Source organism: Hermetia illucens, chromosome 1 (genome assembly GCF_905115235.1).
Source record: "Hermetia illucens chromosome 1, iHerIll2.2.curated.20191125, whole genome shotgun sequence".
Lineage (NCBI taxonomy): Eukaryota > Metazoa > Arthropoda > Insecta > Diptera > Stratiomyidae > Hermetia > Hermetia illucens.
Genome location: NC_051849.1, coordinates 13235499 through 13261639, shown reverse-complemented (window position 1 = coordinate 13261639; position 26141 = coordinate 13235499). Strand labels below are relative to the sequence as shown.

General features: G+C 44.1%; 2 protein-coding genes across 3 annotated transcripts in view; both read left to right on the top strand.

Moving 5' to 3' along the window:
* Positions 1 to 1415: 1415 nt before the first annotated feature.
* On the top strand, positions 1416 to 2419 carry LOC119647144 (40S ribosomal protein S24). The gene is made up of 2 exons (XM_038047938.1): positions 1416 to 1539; positions 1909 to 2419. The coding sequence occupies exon 2, from the start codon at positions 1916 to 1918 to the stop codon at positions 2306 to 2308; it is 393 nt and encodes a 130-aa protein (XP_037903866.1). The 5' UTR covers positions 1416 to 1539; positions 1909 to 1915; the 3' UTR covers positions 2309 to 2419.
* A 5898-nt stretch (positions 2420 to 8317) lies between these two features.
* The window catches only part of LOC119647142 (NAD kinase 2, mitochondrial), a 65854-nt gene continuing 48030 nt past the window's right edge, over positions 8318 to 26141 (top strand). Inside the window, exons 1-3 of one of the 2 annotated variants that reach the window (XM_038047936.1) lie at positions 8318 to 8478; positions 25513 to 25786; positions 25911 to 26139. In XM_038047936.1, the coding sequence (XP_037903864.1) occupies positions 8442 to 8478; positions 25513 to 25786; positions 25911 to 26139 (540 nt within the window). In that variant the 5' untranslated portion in view covers positions 8318 to 8441. Of the gene's footprint in view, positions 8479 to 25512; positions 25787 to 25898; positions 26140 to 26141 lie in introns of both variants that reach the window. The other variant, XM_038047935.1, reaches the window with a different exon arrangement.

The window sequence follows — 26141 nt, the reverse complement described above, 5'->3', positions numbered from 1 at the left end:
CTGATAATTTATTAGAAACATGCTTGGATGCACACACTGAAAACAGCAACGAATCTTTCAAATTTTAGCTCCAAAACATTTGCATTCGGACAACGGGGGTTTGAAATCGCCACCCACTTAGCAGTAATGATCTTCAACGAAGGATTTTTGTCTATTTTGTAAGTCACGTGTCGGGGAGTACTTTGGCAGACGAGAAACGAATCGACCGCTCCGAGCTTAGGGTCAGTGACGTAGAGTGCAAAATTGGCTCGGAATACAGAGAGGAAAATGCGACCAACCGAGAACATTTTCTTAATGAGAAAGGAGGACCTTACGACCCTGGCGTTGCAGACTTAGTTGTAAGTTTCTACAATCATGTTTTATACTATATTTTATTTTTAATCGCGTTTTCTTTGAAGTTGAGTTTTTTTAACATTGTGGCATCACTTCTACCAGAAATATTTATCGAATTCAATCAACTTTTTTTAGCTGTTCAGCGAACATCTCGCAATAACTTTCCGAGCCAATTTTTGAAAATAAAGTGCAAATTACAACTTTTTTATAAAATAATGCATATTTTTGCCAAATTTCAAAATAGTAAAAATCCCGCTCGAAAAAACGTAGCCAACCACAACTAAGAAATATAATTTTTATGACTTTGGATCGATAAAATGATCATTTTGGTGCCAGATAGTCGCCAATGACATTTCGAAGGACTATGCTAGGAACGTTTTAAGGGCATAAGAAATACGATGGGTATTTTTCAAAAATATTTTTAAAGAGTAAAAGCATGTACAAATACATTAAAAGAAAATTCATTAGATTATCTTTAGAGGTTGCTTTGCAATTAATTCGCAAACATAGTCCTGAAATTTACGCTTGACGGTAGAGGACCTCCTTAGACCAACAAGCCACGGCATTTATGATTTGCTGTTTCTCTTAAATATAAATGCTTTTTCGAAAATGTAGTGACGTGTCGCAATTGTTACGAAAACGAGACTGAATTGTAGAAAAGAAAGAAAACCAAACAACAGATCGATAAAATTCCCTTCATCCCTGTAGCTATTACGCTGTTTACCACGAAACCGCCCTTTGTCCTTTCTACACGACTAAAGTAAGAATCAGAAAGGTCTTTAATCGATAAATATAAATTGTAAGACGTTTTCAATGACCTCTAACGTAAAAATGATACGAATTATGCGTGGGCGGTCTTAATGCATGGTGTTTCTACGACTTATCCAGATTTTCTCAGTAAATTTATACGAATTGCCCGGAAATACCAATAATCGGGATACGAGATACCGGAATTCTACTACAAAAACTTTTTGCAAGATGTACGCCGATATTCCTAAAATCTTCCTGCAATGCCCTAAATAATAATTCTTAATTCCACGAGAAATATTTTTCAAATCTACTTTGCGTCATAAATTCAGCATCTCACATCAGTGGTGCCAACATATCTACTCGTGGCCGAAATTCAGCAGCTCTTTGCAATTGACGGAACCATCTTCCTTTTGAATAAACTTCGTTCACCGACGACGTGTTTGTGGATAATTGAAGGTGAATTTCTTGCTTAATTTCTGACTTTTTGATGTGATATTTACTCTGAATTGTTCACCAAGTGCCAAGTTCTTAGTTATTCATGAAGGAAATGTCGCGAAAACCAGGATGTCCTAAATTTCCACGTTATTGCACGTGTGATGCCAATTTGGAGGTTATGTGTAATGTGACATTTCAATAGTGCCCGGGATTTATGAAATAATTATTGTTTGATTTGATATTTGTTGAAATATGTGGAGATTCGTAATAAGAAATTAGCAAGGCACGCTTGTAACTTGGCAATTGGATGAACAGAGTTTTTGAAGAGCGGAATAAAGTTTGGAAACATTTTGGCCAGTCGAGTCCTAATATCCTTTTTCTCTGTTACAGGTGCAAAATGACTACAGCCACTATCAGAACCCGCAAATTCATGACCAACCGGTTGTTGTGCCGTAAACAAATGGTCTGCGATGTCCTGCACCCCGGCTTGTCCTCTGTAAACAAGAAGGAAATCCGCGAGAAACTTGCAGCCATGTACAAAGTCACCCCCGATGTTGTGTTCGTGTTCGGTTTCCGCACAAACTTTGGTGGCGGCCGATCGACCGGGTTCGCTCTGGTCTACGACACATTGGACTACGCCAAGAAGTTTGAACCAAAACATCGTCTAGCCCGCCACGGTCTCTATGAGAAGAAACAACAGACACGCAAGCAACGTAAGGAACGTCGCAACAGGATGAAGAAGGTCCGCGGTACAAAGAAGGCCAAGGTCGGACAGGCCGCAAAGAAATAAGCACTTTCCATTTTTTAAGGGTACATGTTTTATATTTTCACTCGTCGATGCGACTTTTATTTGTGCAGGCATGGATTTGTGAATAAAAGAAGTTGATGAAAGTGGAAATCACGTGGAATGTTTTATATTTATTAGAGAAGTCGGCGGAGTCTCGTAGGGCACCCATAAAGTTGCTACTGGTATTCTGTTCGAGTTCGAATTGGACCCTTACCGTAAGAGGCCAAGATTGGCCTCCCCAATGGCTTAAGCACGTAGACCCAATTCAATAGCTGTTTTTTACACATATCTTCGTAACAAAATTGGCTTCAGTGCCACAAAGGCTTCATGAAATTCTAAATGAAAACCTCGATCGTTAAACTGAACTGTGTCCAATGGAGAGCTGCGTTATGGAATTGCTTCACGCATTAACCCAACCTGGATAAAGTGGCGTTCCACAACTGGTATCCCTTGTGATCGTGACTTATCAACGAACGTCCCAAATCTGAAATTTCCCGCAATGTCGTCCGTTCTGTCGCGCTCTATGGTTCTGAGTGTTGGCCGACTATAAAAGACAATGAATGGCGTCTTGCGGTAGTGGAGACGAAGATGTTATTATTATTCAGTTAAGGGAAAGTCGCACCGCGTTCTTGAAGAACTATTGTGCCCTTTTACTGGATATAGTGTACTTGTTGATCCTGGTATGTCAAGCGATCCTATAACCGTCAGGAACTTTAGTATGTTCCCTACTTCCAGATCTTCCAACTTTGCATCTGGTATTAAGTGTTCTCCCAGATACCTTGACCTACTTTACACAAGTGCCGGAAACTGTCCCAGGACGTGTATAGAGGTTTCGACACACTCCTCACAAAGCCTGCAGGCAGTGTCCATAGTTATCCCTAGCTTCCCTGGGGGATAGTTCAGGCGACAGTGCCCGGTGAGAATTTCAACTATGATTCGGAGGTTCTTTTTGGTGAGGTTTAAATAATCCTTTGTGCGCATGGGTTCGTTCCCCCAATAAGCACCCTGGACTGCTCCATGGGACTTACGCGTTTAGCCTCTGTGAAAGTCCGGGGAGGAGCTTTGATAAAAGGAGGCAGGGGAGGTGTGATGGTTGAGAGGAGTGTTATTGTCCCAGAGAAGAGTCAGTCCTGACACGTAGTACCTCTGCTCGCGTAACAATGCATTGCGTTTAGCGAGATTTTTTATCAGTGGGTTAGGGGGGGGACAGCCACTTTTTCAGTCTGACGCGAGACAACTTGATCATGTGTGGAATTATGGGGCAAACCCCGGAAAGGTCGTACAGAAGAGAGTTTTGGTGAAATTTTAGGTTTGGCCTTCTATATTTGGCCGTGCATTTCCTGAGTATCGTCCTTTCAAAATGTTGGAGGGCTTCTGTTACGTTCGATGACATGGTAGCCTATGCTGGGAAACCGAAGGTCAGGATTGGACGAATAAGAGTTTTGTATAAAAGGGTTTTGGTGACAGGAAACAGGGCCCGAGATGAGAGGAGGTTTTTTAAGGCAGCTGAGGCCTTAGAGGCATTGGCAATAGCAGATCTGACGTGAGGCTTGGATTTCAGTTTGTTATTGAGGGAGATTCCCAGGTATTTAATTTTTGATTTCGGCTTGAGTGTGTGGTTAGCAATGCGTAAATGCAGGTTTTTGCTTCCTTGTACTATGCGCCAGTGGCACTTCCCACTGGGGTTTCTGAAACAAATAACCTCAGACTTAAGGGAATTAACGGTAAGGGCCCACCGGTTGAAATAAGCGATGCCCCTATTGGTTAGGATATTGAGAGAGAGGGAGGCTATTGAGGACCTGAGACCACTAGCATATAGGATGGTGTCATCAGTGAAGAGGATCCCTCCTGACGCGGGAGGACCATTGGCGTTGGAGGAAGAGGGCGGGAGAAGGGCTTCCTGAGTTCCCTTGTCGTGGGGGACAAGTTAATGGGAAGGAGGGGAATATCGTGGAGGAAGATGTTAAAAAGATTGGGGCCTAGAATATATCCCTGAGGGACTCCCGAGTTTACCGGGAAGTCGCTGGAGCGTAGTCCACCGAAACGCACGTGGCAAGTTCTGTTGGAGATGAAGTCTGCGAGGATTCTGAATAAGGGGAGGGGGCAATTGGACTGGATTAGCTTGTAGAGCAATCCCTCTTTCCAAACTGAATCAAACGCCTTTTCGAGGTCTAAGGCGCAGGTTACGGTGCAATACCTGTTTTCCAGTTGGTTGAGAATATGGTCTTGCAGGTACAGGATTGCCTGCGCGGTGGATCTGAGGTTTTCGAAGCCGAATTGATTAAGTGGAATGATGACGGAGTAGTGTCTATTGAGGTGGCTTAGTTGGATACGTTCGAAGATTTTTCCAATATTGGAAAGAAGACAGATGGACCTCATATCTTTGAGATTGCCCGAGCACCCCTTCTTAGGGATAGGTATGAGAAGGCTGTTTTCCAAGACGCCGGGAAGTGGCCGTTGTTCAGGCCAGTTGTTGAAGAGGATGGCGAAACGTTCACTGATGGTGAGCACACACTTCCGCAGAACAAAATGAGGGATGCTATCGGGACCCGAAGATTTTTTATTGTTGCACCGGGAGATTGCAAGTTCGACTTCTTCTAGGGAGGTAAAGAAGGAAGCGAACGGGCCTGTTCTGACTGTATCAGTCGGGCATCTGGGAGAAAAGGGGCAAAGGTAAGATCCTTTTAAGCTCACTCTTTTATCGCTGACAGCATTGGCGCCCACCGAGTTCCAGATGGGGTCCGCTGGCGATTTTACTCTGAATAAGTGGCTGAAATATTATACGCAGGCGGATATTTTTTCCTCAGGGGAGTGATATTGGAGGTTACCTATTTTTATCGGGGTTTCGTTGAAGTTAGTATATTTTTTCTTCCGGCCAATCGATTAATTACTGAGAAAACTTGTTTGCCAGGTTTGAGGGATTTAAGGAGTTTCTTGTAAGATGCATTGAGATGCATGGCTTCATTGATTTTGCTGGACAGGACTTTGATGATCTCGGAGAGGAGACTGTAGTCAGCGTTGCATCTGTTCCGTGACCGGTGAAATCAACGTTTTCTGCGCTGCAGTAGTCTGTTTCTATCGCGGACTAAGAGGAGGGTTGAGGGGGAAAGGCACTCGTATTTGCAGTGACCAGGTTCTTTAACTGGAGCGTGTTTGTGGATTGTACAGGTTGCGGCAGCATAACTTCCTTTTTTCAAAACTCAATAAAAACTATTGTATGCATCGGAAAATATTTATTTATTTTTTATAATGTAGGTACATATCTAAAGTTTTTATTTGCATTGTTTTGAAGATCAAATCTGTTAGGTGACGTCCCCCATTCTCCATACATTGCGTAAACCGATTTCTGGCGTTTGTCATGACTCTTGTTAGCATAGCAGGGGTTATGTTGGCAATTTCTTCTTGGATGTTGGTCTTCAAATCTTGTAGGGTTCTTGGACGGTTCACATAAACACGGGATTTCAAAAAGCCCCATAGAAAAAAATCACAAGGGGACAGATCGGGAGAGCGTGCCGGCCATTCCAAATCGCCTCTAATTGAGATAAGGCGCTCTGGAAAGTGTTCCCTCAAAACAGCCATCGATGCTCTTGAAGTGTGTGCTGTTGCACCGTCTTGTTGGAACCAAGTGTCCCCCAAATCCAAATTTTCTAGCCGTGGGAAAAAAAAATTCTGTAGCATGTTTACATACCGGTCCGAATTCACTGTCATTGTAACCTCATTTTCCTCAAAAAACCAGGGATCAATAATTCCAGCTGAGGAAATTGCACACCACACTGTGACTTTGGGTGAATGCAAAGGCTTTTGATGCAATTCTCGAGGGTTGGTGTCAGCCCAGTAGCGCATGTTTTGTTTGTTAACCGACCCACACAAATGAAAATGGGCTTCATCGCTAAAAAAAACAATAGCACCCTCGGAAACGACATCAAGAAGAAGCTCACACGCGTTCATCCGAGAATTGAAGTCACGTTCTGAAAGTTCCTCCACTATCGCCATCTTATAGGGATGAAAATGAAGATTATCACGAAGAATTCTTCTCACAGAACGATCGGATAGTCCAAGGGCAGATGCGTGTTTGCGCGCAGAACGCCGTGGCGATCGCAACATTGACGCTCTCACTGCTTCAATGTTCTCAGGTGATCTAACGGGCCGAGGGACTCCAGTTCTTCCTTTTGTCGCACTTGCAGTTTGTCTGAATGTAGTGACCCATGTAACAATTGATTTGCGGTATGGGACGGGAGCCAACGAGGCTAAATTAAAGCGATTCCGAAATGCACGCTGTGTTGCAATAACCGAACATCCGCTTGAAAAGTAAACCTCAACGGCAAAGGCACGCTCCTCACTATTCCAACGCATGATGGCGACTGAACCGTGTCGGGACAAAACTTTACAGTATCCCCTCTTGAACGAGACCACTAGCGCTTCGCTATGACATCAACTAACTGAGTGGCGCGCATTTTAAAAAAGGAAGTTATGCTGCCGCACCCTGTATTTTGTCTTGCCTTCATTGATGTGCAGCCCAAGATCTCGCGCCAATTACTGCCTGCTCGATCTGGATGAAGGCAGTTTGTACGTCTCGGGTGGTTCTTCCTTGCATTTACCTCAGCATCACGGATCACTTTCTCGAGGGCCAGGTTAAAGAGGACGCATGATAGGGCATCCCCTTGTCGTAGACCGATGTTGATGTCGAATGGTCTCGAGACTGATCCTGCTGCTTTTATCTGGCCTCGCACATTGGTCAGGGTCAGCCTAGTCAGTCTGATTAATTTCGTCGGGATACCGAATTCTCTCATGCCCGTGTACAGTTTTACCTTAGCTATGCTATCCTAGGCGGCTTTAAAGTCGATGAACAGATGGTACAACTGTTGTCCATATTTCAACAGCTTTTCCATTGCTTGCCGTACAGAGCAAATCTGATCTGTTGCTGATTTGCCTGGAGTGAAGCCTCTTTGGTATGGGCCAATGATTTTCTGGGCGTATGGGGCTATCGCGCCTAGCAAGATAGTGGAAAATATCTTATAGATGGTACTCAGGAACGTGATAGCTCTATAATTGCTGCACTGTGTGATATCTCCCTTTTTATGTATGAGACAGATAATGCCTCGTTGCCAATCGTCAGGCATTGATTCGCTGTCCCATACCTTGAGCACAAGTTGATGAACCATTTGGTGTAGCTGGTCGCCTCCATATTTAACCAATTCGGCTGTAATTCTATCGGCTCCTGGCGACTTATGATTTTTTAGCCGATGAATTGCACGGACTGTTTCTCCTAAACGGACATATGTTTGGCGGAAAGACACGTATGGTGACAGAATCGTAGGAGGAGGAGGAGGAGGAAAATATAATTTCGGCCCGGAGAGGGGACTTAACAGCTATTAGGGCTCCTCCGCCAGATGTCTTGCCAAGCGCAGTGCAGTCTCTGTCACAACGAAAGACAGAGTAACCTTCGAGGAGCTCAAAATCTAAAATGCTGTCAGCCAGGTTTCAGAAATGCAGATGACATAATGTTGGAATGCTAAGGCAGACAGTTTGAAATCCGACAACTTGGTCCTCAGACCTCTTGCATTTTGATAAAATAGCGTATAGTTGCCGGAATCATTCAAGTTCTGCGAGCCAGGCGGGCGGGCCGGAAATTTGCACGAAGCTTAGTCCTCTGATAAGGCTTGACGAAGTCCCTCTGTGGCGACAAGGAAGATTGAATCGTTGGCGTAACAATCCATATTGGATTAGGGCATTGAAGTGTGTTAGAGCACTTCACTCAATGCCGTAACGGTAAACCACAGTGCACTGTGGGAAGCATTGCGCTCGCCCATAATAATCTTGAAATAACAAAATTTCTTGAGCAGCTTCAAACCTAGACCCACGAATCATTCTCTCCTTCTGCCGACTTTAGGTTGCTTTGCCAAACTCCCATCATTTCATCGTCGGCGAACATGTGGCTCGTCTTAAACTCTTGCCTATTTCTCGGAGACGTTTCTTATCAGCAATAAAGCGCTGGCAACAGAAATACCAAACGTCAACTGTCAGTTGTTGTCGCGAGCCGGTGGTGGTATGTTGTCTCCAGCTTGTCGCGGAAGTGCTTGTTTTGATCTTTCTCAAAATAATAATCCTTAAAAGATAACACTTGCGAGCGGTTCTAATGTTCAAAACCAAACAACTACTAAACGCTGTGAAAGGTACCTAAAAGTTCTTGTGTAACAACAAAAAAAAGTGTGGACAGTGAAAAACCTGCGACAATTGTCTCGTCCACTTGCGATAAAAATTCGCGACTAGTCGAGATTAAATCTTTTTCGTTGATTTGAATGGTATCATTTTTTGTAACTGTACTGTGCGTTGTAAGAAACTGTTATCACGTCTGCCAAAAAGTGCTGAAATTTTCCAGAACTGAAGAATACGCTCGGTATCACTTGGCTGGGCGATAAGGAGTATCATCATTGAGTCGCTGTTGTGGCGTTCGGCGACAAGAAAAAATGAAATGGGGCCTTTCGCTCAAGAGCGACACGGCATGGCAGAAGTTTATTATGCATGCAGCTACCAATGGGTTTTGCCCACTTTGTTGGTAAATAGGAGGCAGCGCAGTGCTCGAATCGGGATGCTCTCATCTGAATTCTTGTTACTGACCTTTACTCGTTGGTTGGGGTTTAATCAATGTTTCAATCACGTTCCTGAATGGGGCTAAAACGAATATCAGTGGAGAACGTTGATAAGATTCGAATGAAACCTCGTCTCGTGCCTTTAGATTTCCGCAAAATTTCAAATAAGCCAAAGGTCAAAACATTACGTTTTGAATTATCTCCACGTACTTGAGAAGGGCAATTAAAACGGTATTTGTACGGAAATTATGTGAAAATGCACATTGACCCCTTTACCTGACTAATTGCATTGATACGAAACTAATAAAGATTTTGGCAACAGCCACGAAAGAGTGGCACACTACGTTCTTTAGGGCGCTCATGTGATGCTAGAGAGCATGGTTTTGCAATCGAATATGGCCTATAAGCTAAGTGTGAGCTGACACACTTGATCTACTTAGATGACATCAAATTGTAGGATTGTAGTGATGACTGCCTTAGAAACTAATTTGTATAGAGTTGGCATGTTCAGCCGCGGTATTCGGAAGCAAGTTTGCTTAGACAAATCTCGAACTGAAACCACCAGCAGAGATCAATATGAACCGCATACTGGATATAGCATTGGTGACCTCTATAACCCAGCTGCGACCGAAAGGGACTCCCAGAAATTCCAAGGAATTCTGCAAGGAACTCATGATGGAGTTAACGATTTGAGGGATGCTTTGCTGTTAGAATTTCTATGGACATTGAATGTGTTCGCCCTCCTTTCATTGGCATGTGTGTTCGGAATATTGTCAGAGGTAGGGGCTTGGATTCTGCGGCACAAAACACCGCCAAGTCTACCTGCTATACGCTTATTTTTACACTAAAGCGCAGGCGAGAGCCTGGCATGCGACTGTTTATAAGGCAGATTTTGGACTGACTCTATCTAAATTAAAGGGTCGATCTTTCCTTTGAGTGAAATGGAGTCATTTCACGGTAAATACATGAATTGTCTTTGGCAGTTAAACAGAATTTGTGCTGGGGAGCTCTTTATTGAAACGATGGGATTTAAGTGTGCCAGGACGGTGTAATCGCCATCTCTGTTGCAGAAAACTTTTAAGAAAAGAGCGGGTGGAGAACGACAGTGCAGAATATGTGGTTCATCGCTAGAAACGATCATTTCATTTTTGGTTGCACTGTGATGGCACCAGGCAAAAGCAGAGAAGCATAACGCTGTGAGTTAAGCGAATCATCAGAATTTTGCATAAAAGCATGGATTAATCATGTAAACTTATCTCTCCAACAGTTCTGCTTACGGCATATATTCGGACCTTCATGTTTTAATTGATCGCCATATTCTACACAAAAAGCCAAATGTTCTGTTTCGCGGGTTGTTTCGCGTATATAATTGGTGTTAATATCCCCCGCAATAGTAACATTGAACGAGAATACGAAGAGAAAAGCCACTAGAACTATAAACTATTGGCTGAGGTCCTTACAATCTGGTTCGGTCCGAACAGAAGTGTACAATTCTTCTAACCTGCACGATATTGTGAGCATTTCTTAGCGGACTTTCCCAGTAACCCACCATCGCAACCGCAACTAAAGCCTCCCTTTACTCTTTTTAAGGTTTTGTGTAAACACAAAACCTTATTAAAATCGGTTTACTGTCTGTCTGTCTGTCCGTCTGTCTGTCTGTCTGTCTGTCTGTCTTTTTTTTTTATTTTGAGGAGGTGGAAATCTTCAAAAGACTCTGGCCTGGGCACGCCAGAGTGTGGGATTTTTACCCACTAAAACCACCCCCGACTCCCCCCCTACCCCGTGGGACCACCTTTAGGTATTACATCACGGGGCGGAGTTAGCTTACTTTAGCTAGGTCTCCTTCCGTCTACCCGCGGGGTTCGTAATCGCGCCTTCCTCTCTTCTTCTGTTTTTCGCAGTTTTTCCTGGATTACAGCGATCATGGAATTGATCGCATCCCAGTCTTCCTGACAGGCTGCCATTCTTCGGATAAAATTTTCCGGTGATAGCACTTCACCTAGAGTTTCCTCCAGGTTCCTCCTTTCTTCCACGAACCTAGGACACTGGAAGAAAACGTGCGCCGGGTCCTCTGGAACCCCGCAGTTTGGACAATTAGGCGAGGTGTCCAATTTAAACCTGTACAGGTATTGACGGTATCCTCCATGGCCGGTGAGAAACTGGGTGAGATTATAATTGATCTCCCCATGCTTTCTCTCCAGCCACTCCCCGATGGAAGGGATCAACCTCTAAGTCCAACGACCCTTTTCTGACTGGTCCCATCGCTGTTGCCACCTGCTTATGGATCTCTCCCTTTCGGCTTTTTTCACCTGAGATAAGGGAGAGATGGACCTGGTGTTATAAATGTTCATCATTTCGGTTGCCAGGATGTCAATCGGCATCATTCCCGAGATGACGAACGCTGCATCGTCTGAGACGGTCCTGAAGGCGGAACACACCCTTAGGGATGTTCTTCTGTAGACCGCACTCAGTTTATGTGTATTGCCTAAAACCTGCAGTGCTTTTCCCCAAACTGGGACTGCATACAGCATGATAGAGCTCACCACCCTGGCTATGAGCAGCCTGCAAGTACTCCTACGTTCGGCATCATCCTTGCCAGAGAAATACTCGTGGTGGATGCTTGTTTACAAGTATGCTCTATGTGCTGCTTAAAATTAAGTCCTCCGTCTATCATCACCCCCAAGTATTTGATGGCCGGCTTGGAAGTGATGATACGATTCCCGATTCTAATGCAGGCGTAATTTCTTTTGCGGCGCTTAGTGATGAGGACCGCTTCCGTCTTTTCCTCCGCGAGTGCCAGTCCAGCACTCTCTAACCAAGCCTTAATAACACTGATTGCTTCGCTTGGGTACAACTCAGTATCCTCGAGATGCTTTGCAACTACAACCAGTGCTATATCATCGGCGTAACCCACCACCGTAGCCTCCTCCGGAACCGGAAGGTTGAGCACATCATTATACATGATGTTCCACAGTAGTGGGCCCAGTACAGAGCCCTGGGGGACACCCGCGGAGACAACGTACTCTTTGGATCCGTCATCGGTATCATACCAGAGTGTCCGTTCTTTCAAGTAGCTATCGATAATAGCGGCGAGGTAGGTGGGAATACTAATCGTCGCCAGAGACTTTCGTATAAGGTTCCAATTGGCCGAGTTAAATGCATTCCTCACATCTAGGGTCACCACCACGCAATATTTGCTTGTACAACCCCTTCCGTGAATTGCATTTTCGGCCAAGCCAGTAACCATTTTGATGGCATCGATGGTTGATCTGGCTTTCCGGAACCCATACTGCCTATCTGAAAGGCCCCCTTGGCTCTCGACGACTGGAAGTAATCTATTATAAATGGCCCGCTCCAACATTTTCCCCATAGTGTCTAGAAGACATATGGGTCTATAGGAGGACGGTTCACCTGGAGGTTTGCCAGCCTTAGGCAACAGTACCAGCTTCTGCCGTTTCCATGGTGCAGGAAAAATACCCTCCGACATGCACGTTTCAAACAGCTCCGCGAACATATCCGGTCTACTTTTGACGGCAAGTTTGAGAGCCTTATTCGGTATGCCGTCAAGACCCGGGGCTTTACTGTCGCCTATTCGACTGCAGATCTCTAGCAGCTCGTCCCTGGTGACTGCTGGAATCGGCGTCACATTCAGGGGGCGCTGGAAGGTGTCAGCACCCCCCTCTTGCTGGGGAAATAACCCCTGGATTATTTTCAACAAGAGCATAGGGCACGTGATTTGCGGAGACGATTGGCCTCTGAATCGTCCTGTCACGATTTGATAGGCGCTACCCCACGGATTTATGTCCGCTTCCAAACAGAGCCCATTAAAACATTCCCTCTTACTCCGCTGGATGGCGAGCTTGAGGTTCTTGCGAGCTTCCCTATAGGCATGCTCCTTTTGCCCCTGATCGATCCTACCTATTGCCCTCTGAGCCGTTCGTCTGGCTCTGTGGCAAATCGATCGAAGATTGGCAAGTTCACTATTCCACCAATAATTGGGTCTTCTAGTGGGGAATGAACATCTCCTAGGCATCGACGCGTCACATGCTTTAGAGATGCTCTGTGTGACATGGAGAGCTCTATCCGTGGAGGTGCCTGCTTTGCTAGGCAAGTCTAGCCACACCTCCATGAATGCCTGCTCATCCATCGCTTTGGCAGACCATCCTGGTGTTTCTCTGGATTTCGGCTTCCGGGGTGCGGGTCTCCTGCCTTGTGGCTCCATCCTTAGTTCAAAGGTGATTGCCTGGTGGTCGCTGTACGTGAAGTCTTCACTAACTTGCCAGGACATGTCACGTGCTAACGCAGGGCTGATAAAAGTCAGATCTACAAATGACCCAGTTCCCCCTTTCCGATAAGTGTTTATATCGCCTTCGTTGGCCAGAACCACATCCAACTGGGCGAATGCTTCTAATAAGCACCGCCCCCTTGCGTTAGTCTCTTTGCTGCCCCACTCGATAGCCCACGCATTAAAGTCACCGGCTATCACCCTTGGACTCCGTCCCTTTGCATCGTAAATAAGATCGTCTAACAGTTCTTCAAACTCGGGCAGTGTGAGGCTCGGTGGGGCGTAACAGCTATATATGAATATACCGCTTATTTTTGCCCACACAAAGCCTCTAGCCGCCTGACCCATGCTATATTGTATGGTTTGACGACCGCACGCCCATATCGCCGCTCCACCAGTCGAATCTGTGACCCATACAGCACCGTCAAGATTTCTGTACGGTTCACTAATGATAGCAATCTCCATTGCGGATTCGTAAGTGGTCTGCGCAAGCAAATCTTGTGCGACCCTGCAATGATTAAGGTTTATTTGTATTAACCTCATTTTTTCACTGCAGTTAACGCCTTCCTAAATTCTGGGCATTTCCCACTTCCGGCAATATGCCGGTTATCTCTTCCCTCCTTTTCTTCGCACAAAATGCATTTGGGGTCTCTATTGCACTCCTTGGCAATATGTCCTTTTTCCCCACATCTTCGACATCGATCGGACCGATCGATGCCGCTAGTGCATGCCTTCGCGAAGTGTCCAAACATTAGGCATTTGAAGCACCTTTTTAAAGAGATCTGTTCCCTTAGTCGGCAAACAACTCATCTAATCCGAACCTTCCCCACGGCCAACAACTTCTGCGCTGACTCCACTGGCAGTCGCATTGTGGCCGTTTGAGTACCGCCATAAGCCTTTCTTAGGCTCACGATGGATTCTTCCCTGAAATCCTCCAACATGTCTGTCTGTCTGTCTGTCTGTCCGTCACTCGCATTTTTCTCGGAGACGGTTATAGCGATTGACACCGAATGTGGTAGAAAGGTGGGAACTGTGAACGCTCACGCATATAATGAGTTACATCCTTTTACGACGAACTTAAGGGGGGGTCTCCATACATGCAAAAGGGGGGTGTAAATTTTTTTTTATCAAATATAGTCATGTGGGGTATCAAATTAAATGTCTCGGTGAGTACTTTTCGAAGCCGATCTTAGTTTTGACTTTTATTGAAAAGGTTGGGAGTGCGGGGGGTTGAAATTGGTCATTTTTTTAACGAACCCATTCTCAGAAACTGCTCAACCGAAAAATCTGAAAAAAATAAGGGGTTGCCACTAAATGGTCCGTAGGCTCCGAGGTACCCTCCATACCGATAGCTGTTCAAATAAAGTTAATAATAGTACATTACTATAATTTTCAGTAATTGACAAGAAAACCCCCCTTAAGTTCACCCTACAATCACAGAGCAGCCATGTAGGCTACAGTATAGAGCATGATCCTGCCAAATTTGGTTAAAATTGCACTATTACTAACAAAGTTATACTAGGTCAAAACTGTCGCTCCTCTGCAAATTCAAGACTATGAATGTCAATATTACTTGAAAGTGGCTATTTTCACATAATATATGGATATTTTACGTGCTACATGCTAATGGGACAAATGCACACTCAAATCTCTTTATAAAAGAAATACACAAAACCTTTCATACCTGAAGCGTCTAGCTTCCGGTTTCCCGACTTGTTAAGGGTTTGTGTGCAGCAAGCGCATTTGCTAAGAGCTTTCAATCGAGGAAATCCTCATTCTCTCCAGAACCATTTGTAGCCATGATTTTCGACCATCACTAAAATTGCTGGCTGTTGGTGGATGTCATAAACAAAGGATGAAAATCCACCTTGAGCGTAACTAGCCTATTTTCAATTGCCTCTTTTTAATGGTCCTAATATTTCTACCGTGGGTTACATTTTGCTGAAGGGCCTCTATTTCAGCATATGAGTTCAAGGTTATTATGTAACATCCGGAAGTGCGTGCAGGAGTAAGGAAGTTTTAATAGTTATTTCAAGGATTACTGTGGTTTTTTTTCAGATTTTTCGGTTAGATAGGTTTTGAGAACGAGATCTGTTACACTTTTGGGGGTCATATTTTGGACCCCCACTCCCCTATGTTTCACCTGATATCGGTGAGATTCGAAAAGTACTAATTGAGCGCTTCCATTTGATACCCCACATGGCCACATTTTGTGCAAAAAATTTTGCAACCACCATTCACATGTACGGGGAGCTCCCCCGTAAGCTTAAGGGGATCATTCCGTGTGTCGGATCCGCGGAACCGATTTTTTTTTGACATCAATTGCATCTAGATATAGTGTAGAACATATGGACAAAGTATTTTTTAATATTCGGAGCCATTCGAAAATTATAGTGTTAAATACGTAATAAGTCACATGTCACTAAAAGGACAAGAATTGAAGCCAAGGCCGTCCATGTGTTTCTTCAAGAAACCTATGGTTTATGAACTAGATATAGCAGATTAATGATCAGTTAGAATTTTATGATTAAAAATGACATTCTTTATAAATGCGTTTTTCTCGAAACTGCATATTGAAAATCTGCTGTCGCCATAGCCCAAAATCAATCCAACGAAATTCTTTGAAATTTTCACGACTTATTCAGAACATACTTCTACGGTCCACAAACTAGGATAATTGCGAGTCATTCGCTAGTTTTTTTTATTCATTAAAAAAGCCTTGAAAAACCACCAAAAATTCACAAAAAAGTTTAACAAGGCACCAAAAATTTAGCTTTTAATATTTTTTAATAATCCTATTTTGCGGACTGTAGTTAAGTCTGCACGTTAAAATGCCGTGTACTTTTTTTCTTTAAGATGACCGCATCGCCCTCTAGTGTGGCAGTAGAAAAACACCTTTTTTGGAGATGGCTGTATAAATTGCTCTGTTTCTTAAAAATGAACTATGCTATCGGGCTGGAAAAATTATTACGCATGCTCAAGATACAGGGTGCGGCAGCATAACTTCCTTTTTTCAAAATTCAATAAAAACTATTGTATGCATCGGAAAATATTTATTTATTTTTTATAATGTAGGTACATGTCTAAAGTTTTTATTTACATTGTTTTGAAGATCAAATCTGTTAGGTGACGTCCCCCATTCTCCGTACATTGCGTAAACCGATTTCTGGCGTTTGTCATTACTCTTGTTAGCATAGCAGGTGTTATGTTGGCAATTTCTTCTTCAAATCTTGTAGGGTTCTTGGACGGTTCACATAAACACGGGATTTGAAAAAACCCCATAGAAAAAAATCACAAGGGGACAGATCGGGAGAGCGTGCCGGCCATTCCAAATCGCCTCTAATTGAGATAAGGCGCTCTGGAAAGTGTTCCCTTAAAACAGATGCGCAAATGCGTGTTTGCGCGCAGAACGCCGTGGCGATCGCAACATTGACGCTCTCACTGCTTCAATGTTCTCAGGTGATCTAACGGGCCGAGGGACTCCAGTTTTTCTTTTTGTCGCACTTGCAGTTTGTCTGAATGTAGTGACCCATGTAACAATTGATTTGCGGTCTGGGACGGGAGCCAAAGGGGCTAAATTAATGCGATTCCGAAATGCACGCTGTGTTGCAATAACCGAACATCCGCTTGAAAAGTAAACCTCAACGGCAAAGGCACGCTCCTCACTATTCCAACGCATGATGGCGACTGAACCATGTCGGGACAAAACTTTACAGTATCCCTTCTTGAACGAGACCACTAGCGCTCCGCTATGACATCAACTAACTGAGTGGCGCGCATTTTAAAAAAGGAAGTTATGCTGCCGCACCCTGTATTTATGCATAGTTGAGACGTTCAGCCGTGATATTCGGATGGCATTTTGCTTAGACAAATCTCGAACTCAAACCATCCGCAGAGGTCAACATGAATTGGCGACTTCTACAACCAAGATCCGAAACGGACTTCCACAAGTTCCTAGGAATTCTGCAAGGAACCTATTCTTGCACAGAGTTGGGCAAAATTATAATCATGATTACTTGATTATGATTACGAATTTCATGATTACATGATTGTAATCATAATCAAATTCTCGTGATTATGATTGTAATCATGTAATCACGTAATCATAATCCTGGATTGTCAGATGCGATTGTCTTATCTCGTTCTGGTGATTCTGATGGCTTCTTTGGGTGGTGTGGAGTAAACGATGTCTCTCATCAGTCGTAAGGGATCGCTAGAGGAAATAGAATATGTAATCACATAAGAGGCGTTAAATTTCTGAATTGATATTGATTACGTTTCGGTCTTCTTACAGGGGCCAATGAGGGTGGTGGTCAGTGTACTTCATAATGTTTTTGTAACTTACAATTCTAATTGTAATTTCGTGATTCACAATAATAGAATGCGGTGAAAGTAATTATAATACATTCAGTTAGTGGACCGATTTTGAGTTTAGTTGAGGTGGGTGGGGGTTATTTATTGTGGGGCTGGGACACCGATCCAATCGAATTACTTTTGGGATTGGTTTGGAGCATTATTTTGGAGTTATTTAAATTATTTAAATCTTTAGGATGATCGAATTTCGTACATTTGAACGGCGAATACGAGAGAATATTGCTGGCAGGGTACGCGTATTAGACAAATGTCTGTGCCTGTTCTGTTTCAAATAAATATTCATTCGTTTCAGGCAAACCTCTGTAACAGACAAGCATCTGTGCTTGCGTCAGACAAATGTCCGTGTCTGTCTCAGACATCAGACAGACATATGAGTGTGTCCATATCAGACAATTTGTTCCACATCGCACCTCTCGGGGAAGAATAAAATAAGCACGTTGAATGTATTCTCTATCTCTTCACTGGCTTATGCATTCGAGATATTGCCGTGTATGAAGACCGATCTAAAAAGGTCCAGTGGCGAATACGGACAACTATGTCCAAATTCCGAATGCATTATCCAAACTCTGCCGTGGAGCGGATGAACCGGCCTCGTGACATCGGAGGTAGAGCGTGGTTGACGTGGCGACACAGCGTCATCGCCAAGTGGAGTCGCTGCGCGCTTATTTTTACAGCAAAGAACAGGCGAGTCCTTTGCTTGCGGCTGTCTGTAAGGAAGACTGTGGGCTGACTGCACTTAACTTGAGGGATCGATTTTTCCACCCGAGACGTACAAACTGCCTTCATCCAGATTAAGCAGGCGACGCGAGATCTTGGGCTGCACATCAATGAAGGCAAGACAAAATATATGGTGGCAACGTCAGCACCGAAGACGAATCAACCAACAACATCAAACCGCACTGGTCAAACACAAACACGAAGAAGAATAAGGATAGGAGAATACAACTTTGAGACCGTTGACAATTTCTCCTATCTAGGGTCGAAAATCACAACCGATAACAGCTACAATGATGAAATCCGCGCACGGTTGTTGTCAGCCAACAGAGCCTATTTCAGCTTACAAAGACTGTTCCGCTCGAAACTTCTCACCATAGGGTCAAAGCTCTTACTGTACAAGACTATGATCTTGCCAGTCCTCATGTATTTCTCGGAAACTTGGGTTCTTAGCAAGAAAAATTGCGAACTCTTGGCCGCGTTCGAGAGAAGAATCCTCCGAAGAATTGTTGGCCCCCGACATGAGGATGGACGATTCCGTAGCCTACACAATGACGAAATCTATGAGCAATACCATGACCGTCCGGTTGTGTATAAAATCCGGCTCAATAGGTTACGGTGGGCGGGTCACTTAATCCGTATGGATGAGGATGATCCCACCCAGAAAGTCTATAAGGGCAATATCTATGGTAGAAAAAGAAGACGAGGCAGACCCTGCCTAAGATGGAGCGATGGCGTAGACCAGGACGCCAGACAGCTTTTAGGGATATCGAATTGGTGGACCTCGGCGCAAAACCGGGATGTCTGGAGTTCCTTATTAAGGCAGGCCTAGACCAGATACCGGTTGTTACGCCGTTGATGATGATTCTGACCAGGTGATAGCAGACGCGAATTTGATGTCCGGTTGCTTCTGGCGGCTACCGCAAGATGCGCTCTCTTGACCTGTGAACCAGTTTCTGAGGGACTTCTAACTGCAAGATTCCGGTCCAGTTTAAGGAGGATAACAATTGTACAATGCTACACACCAAACATGACATGGAGTTCAGGGGAGGCTTCCCAAAGGAGACATTATGATCCTAATGGGTGATCTGAATGCCAAGGTGAAATTTGACAACACCTTGCTCGGGCGGGTGATGGAGAAACACGGTCTTGGCGACCACTGGTAATGGTAGGAGGTTCGTGGATTTCTGCAACTTTCACCGCCTCGTCATTGGTGGCACATTGTGCGAGTAGAGAGCCTGCCATAAGGTCTCAACTGACCGATGCTATTGGAGCAATGAGATCGATAACTTCGTGATCAGCAGTAAATTTAGATTTAGGAGTTATGTCCTGGACGTGAGTAACAAGAGAGTCACTGCCATCGGCTTCGAAAGGGATTACCATCTTATGCTCATCCACATTCGCTTGCCTGTTGAGTCTGCCACTTCTTGCGGAGTTGGTGAGCTGCGACCCTCTAAGTTCAACATCGACCGTTTGCATGTCCCAGCTATCGCTCTACATCGGAGGAGCTATCTCGCTGATCGGACGGTAGATAAACTTAATCGCCCGGTTCAGAATATCGATTAATATTGGGCTGCCATCAAAAACACCAAGTGGTTCGTCAACTGGTAGTACTCAAGGTGTGTGACAGCGAATCAATGCCTGTCAACTGGCATAGAGACATTATCTGCCCCATACATAAAAAGGGAGATATCACACAGTGCAGCAATTATAGAGATACCATGTTGCTGAGTAGCATCTATAAGATATTTTCCGCTATCTTGCTAGGTCGGATAGCCCGGATTTTCCCAATTAGGTGGATCTGAGGTGTGTTTCGATAAGGCGCATTATCTAGGCCCTTTAGATAATTAGATAGTTTGCTTTGTTTATTGCTATTAAAGGGTTGTTGTGGTACAAGACAATGATCTTATGTGTGTGACATCAACTTGATCAATATTGGCATATCAATTTATGCAATAAATGAATTTAATACGAAACAAATAATTACTTAGGGATCATTACATATAAAAGGGAATTGTTTGTAAACTTCTTCTTCTTTTTCTTCAGTCTTTGTCCCGTTCACAAGCGGGGTCGGCTCGTCGTGATCGGCTTCGCCATTTGGCTCTATCGAATGCCTGATCTGGGTGCAATCTCGAGGCTTTCAAATCCCCATCCAGCGTATCAAGCCACCGTTGCTTAGGTCTGCCTTTTGGTCGTTTACCATCGACTTCGATGTTCAGACCAATCTTGGCAAGTGAATTCTCGTTTGCACGAATTGCGTGACCATACCATCGAAGACACCTCTCTCGCAACTTTTCCACGATCGGTGCAACCCCATAACGATCGCGGATATCCTCATTTCGGATGTGATCTAAACGTGTGACGCCACTAGTCCAACGTAGCATCTTCGTCTCCATTACCGCGAGACGCCGTTCATTGTCTTTTATGGTCGGCCAACACTCAGAACCATAGAGAGCGACTGGACGGACGACATTGCGGTAAATTTTAGATTTGAGACGTTCGTTGATACGTCGATCACAAAGGACACCAGTTGTGGAACGCCACTTCATCCAGGTTGCGTTAATGCGTGAAGCAATTTCATAACACAGCTCTCCATTGGCTGATAGCGTTGACCCGAGGTATTTAAATCGCTCAGTTCTGGGCAGATCACTGCCGCTGACAGTGATTGTGTCTGTTTCATGGGGATCGGTCGTCAAAAATTCAGTTTTGTTTGAATTCAATCTGAGACCGTGTTGCATGAGGCGATCATTCCATTTTTGAACAAGTTGCTCGAGATGATTTTTGCTATCAGATGCTAGGAAAACATCATCTGCATAAAGCAGTGTGTAGGGCGCTGGACGTTGGATATCCCGTGTGACGGTGTCCATAACAAGGACAAAGAGGAGTGGTGAGAGGGCACTTCCTTGATGAACTCCAACAGAGACACGAAGCGGTTTTGATACACCCGCCATACTTCGAACTTTACTTTTCGGATCGTGGTAGAGCAATTGAACCCAGCGCACGAGTTCTTCTGGCACGAAGTGTTATCGTAAAGCATACCAGATGAGTTCGTGTGGTACACGGTCAAACGCTTTCTCTAGATCCAGAAATGCAATGTAAAGAGGGCGATGCTTCTCACGGTGTTTCTCCATGAGTAACCGCGCAGCGTGTATTGCGTCAGTAGTTCCGCAGTTCTTGACAAATCCGGCTTGATTCACGGTTATTTCAACGATTTCGCGAATACGGTTGTCAAGAATGCGTTCAAAAATCTTCATGGTATGGGAAAGTAACCGGATCGGACGGTAATTTGAACATTCTGCTGGGCTACCTTTCTTTTTCCATATTGGAACAGTGGTACTTTCTTGCCAGTCAGATGGTGTTCTTCCTTCCTGAATAACCCGGTTAAAGAATTCACTGAGCCACAGTGTTGGGTCCCAGCTCTTCGCTTTCCAGAGCTCAGATGCGATGTCGTCAGGTCCTGTTGCTTTCTCCGATTTCATTTGTTTTATTGCCTCCTCGACTTCAGTTGCGCTGACTGGTGGAACTGCTCCAAATGTCGGCAATGATTGTGGAAGTGGAGGATGAGCAAATTCTTCAGTTGAAATCTGCTCGAAGTATTCTCGCCATCTATCCGTTGCGGCTCGACGGTTGGTAAGCAAAGTACCGTTCTTGTCATTAACACAACAGAAGTGTTCGATATCCTGTGTGCGTTCATCACGGCTTTTAGCAAGTCGATACAGATCTCTCTCGCCATCCCGAGTGTCCAGTTTATCGTAAAGATTTTTGAAATGGTTCGCTCGGGTGACAGCGACCGCTTTTTTTGCTTCCCGGTTGGCATTCTTATAAATTTGCCAATTAGCAGGCGTTTTATCGTCGAGGAATTTGTGGTAGAGGCGTTTCTTTTCACGGACCTTCATTTCAACATCATCATTCCAAAGCCAAGTATCTCGGTTGATGTACCGCTTACCCGGCTTGGTGACCTCGAGGGTTGCAGAGGCCGCTTTGTGGATCGTGTCTTTCATTTGGTTCCATGATTCTTCCACATTCGTAATGGTTGGCAATCGTATGAGTGAGACCGTTTCTTCTTTCTCCTCACCAAACCGCCACCATTTAATGCGCGGCGGGCCAGTGCGTTCCTCACGCTGTTTTAAAGGTGGCTTAATTCACAGGACGGCAATCAACGGCCGATGTTGAGGTGCGATGGTCTCATAGGGAACGACTTTGCAATCAGTGACAGTGGTAAAATGTTGGCGTCTTATGAGAATATAGTCGATTTACGTTTTATTGTTCCCACTATAAAATGTGGGAAGGTGAGACAATCGTTTGATGAACCATGTATTCATAACTACAAGGTCATGGGTGTCCGCAAAATCGATTATACGCTCGCCACCTTCATTGCGCGCTCCGAACCCCTTTCCCCCATGGCACCTGTTACCATCTGCCTTTTCACCCACATGACCATTAAAGTCGCCGACAATGATTATGTAATCGTCAGCAGGCACGTTCTGAACGGAACAAAGGCTAAAGATGAAGTGGATGTGTTAATAGGATATCTGGTCTTATACATATCAATAAAGACTCTGTTGAGGTCTTCCAATATTGTCTTCAGTTCCATATCGTCGTCTTCCCTAGAGCAATGGCTGGAACCTCTTACCTGGTGCTAGTAGTCATGAGCACAGGCATTTTTTCTACATTGTATATTTCTAACGAATACTAAAGATGAATTCAAGAAGGTATTCACCTTTTCGGTTATAGACGCTGCTTCCCCCCTGGCATCGCAACTGAGAAGAAGCTACTGCGCCTTTCTCTCACAGTACCTCACCAGTCCGTTGTGGTTCGAGTGCCATCTCTCTTGGGAAGGTGGAACATGTATGCCTTTGAATATTATCGTTAACACATGTCGACAGCTCTGTTTCCTTTCAGCCCGGAAATTTTGGGACTACAAACTTGAGCCATTTTGCCGTGGCCTCCTACGCGCATTTTACCGGTATCAGGCGTTGAAACCATTTGCGGTTCAACACGAACTTAGAATTACATTCCTCATAGATCTACCCGACAATGAAGTCTTCAATGATTTCCTGCTCATGAGCGAGTGTTAACTCCGGAAATGAACTGGGTAGAATAGCCAGTTAGATACCCTTGACCAGCATAGCTAATGCCAGGACTCCCTAGCTCCAACATTGGCCCCTGACCTACTCGAAGCTTCTTCCTTAGATTAAAGTTTGGATCTATTGGAACCTCCCCTCTTCTTTGATTATTCCGTTGAGGTCTATCTAAAGCCTTCTTGATAGCCTTTTCCGATTCTAGGCTTTCCTGCAAACGTCGTAGATACTATTTATTATGCTAATTTCTAACGTACTCTTGTTGGCCCCTACTTTCTGATCGTGAATCTTCTTGCTGGTGGTCGTCCTCGCAGCAGGCCAATTTGGAACTTGATTCTCCCTTTTTGGGGGAGGGTTTATCAATACATATTGCATTTGTTTGTTGTTGTTTGTTGTTGTTTTTGTTTTGCGTTTGCCACGAACATGGAGATTAAGAAGTCTACCGTGTCATATACTGTAGCATTACGGTATGGTCAGGTTTACTCACGGAAGCGACCGGGTTCGGTTAATTACTAAATTAGAGTCAGTTTGTGACAAAAGAAATCCTACCATTGGGAAAAAACTTGCAGGTTGTCATAAGCGTCTCAATGGCCCTGATAGGGAGGCTGATGGCAGGCTTCTTTACTACCTTTTTTGATCGTATAACATTCGTTGAATTTCCACTTTTTGTGTACAGACTGTTCCTCCGAACAGAAACGAAAAAACCTTTGAATGTACTCAAACGGATTGCTCATTGTTAAAGTTGTCACTTCCATTGATTCGTCGAAGATCCCTTGACGGCGATAATTGGAGGAGAATTTGCTTGCTTCCTGCCGTTAAATAAATAATAGCTTTACTAATCCTGGAATATATCAATGAATACCTCGAAAGAGCAGACTAGTTTTAGCAGTAGATCCGGACCACATTAACACCTTTTGAAACATTGTGGAGTAGTGTGCGGAGTTTATATCCCTGCTCTACTTGCTTCTCTTCGATTTTGAGAAGGCTTGCGGCAACATGAGCAGAGAGTGTATCTGAAATATTCTATGCAGAAAAAGCATTCCGGAAGAACTGATAATTGTAGCGACATGTGACGGCACAATATAGGGGTGTGCCAGGGTTGCTTCTGGTTGTCGATATTTTTTCTCTTTGCCATTGGTGACGTCTTTATACTGCCATGGTCGGAAGACGGAGGGCGTTCAATGGACGACGTCATCTTTGCTTAAAAATTGCAACTAAGCAGATGATAACTTCTGCCTCTCTTCTCGAGTCATGAACTTTGGACAAATGACTATGCATTCTGAGAAAAAGCCAAGTAGAGTCTGATTGAAGATAAAAACCAGTAAGATCAAGGTTCTCAGTTTGGCAGGCCGTCGTACTGTTCTGTTCGCATTAATGGGTGGAACATTGAGAGTAACGAAAACTCTGTTTGTCTAGGTAATATTGTTTCTGCCGACAGGAGTACCGAACTTGATATCATTCGATGTATTAATAGGGCTAAAGTCGTCTTTCCTTTTTGGTCCAATATTTGGAAATGCAACTATCTCAACGCCAACGTCAAGTTGAGGCTTCTCCACATCAATGTTGTCTGTGCTTCTATATGACAGTGGGACATGGAAAGTGGAAAGTGACCACCATTGTTACTTGGAAGCTCCAAGCGTTCATCAATTCATATCTAGGTTGGGTCATTGGGGTATTCTGGTTTGGGGCAACGGAAAAGCGCTTCGCCGACATGGGGCCCAGATGCCCATGGACGTGTCGAGGAGAAGGCTGAAATGGCGTTGGTAGATAAGCCTCGCATTTCGAAAGGGCTACAACTCTATTGCGGGCAATGGAACCCCTCTATACGTTCCTCCTCGACTGTTCTGTGTCACATGGTTCCAGCCACTTACTTCGGCAGCTAAAATTTCTTTTGATTTGTATGTGCAAAATAGTTTTCAATAAAACAATAACCATTTCATAAAATTACTTCAACGGAAACCTGTCCAAGTCTTATCTTGAATTATAGATCACTTTTGTTTTTGCAATCAATGAAAGCTTATATTTGTTGTCGCTCGTTTTTGCTAGATTAGAAATTATTTGTTAGATTGCACTTTAATAGATTTGTTTTCTCAGAATTCATAAATTTAAAATATATTTTTAGCTGTAGACATTTTTCATGGAAATTTGATTTTTATTTATTAGGCGATAAATTCTTTCGACAGTTTGGAGCGCAAGGAGGAGAACCAACTGAAAGCAAACGCATCCAGAAGGTCCTAATTGTTACAAAATTATCCCGATATGAATATGAACAGCAACGGCATCCCAATCTGTCGAAAGAACAACTTGAACGGCACATTCGAGATCGCGGTTCAGACTTTGAGATCATGATGCATTACCATAACTTACACAAGAAATTTGAAAAGAAAATCGCAAAGAGTTTTCAGAATGCAGGAGTTGAAGTTCGTGTAGCAAACAGGTAGACATTTATAATCATGACTTTGTTAAGAACTTGCTACCTAGGCGCACTTTTAACTTACATACGCTTTTCACATCGATTCATCTGTTACAACGATTATAATGAAAACAAGAAATGAATTTAGAACATCATTAGACAAGGATACTATCAAATGGGCAGATATCCTTGTGCCAGTGGGCGGGGATGGAACATTTCTATTGACTGCTGGTCGAACGTGTCCCTTGTTTTGTCGAACTCAACATAAGATCCCAGTGATTGGCTTCAACTCGGATCCGACTAGATCGGAAGGTCATTTAATGTTGCCGAGGAAATACTCTGAGGATCCAGATGATGCGGTGAAAAGGATTTTGAAAGT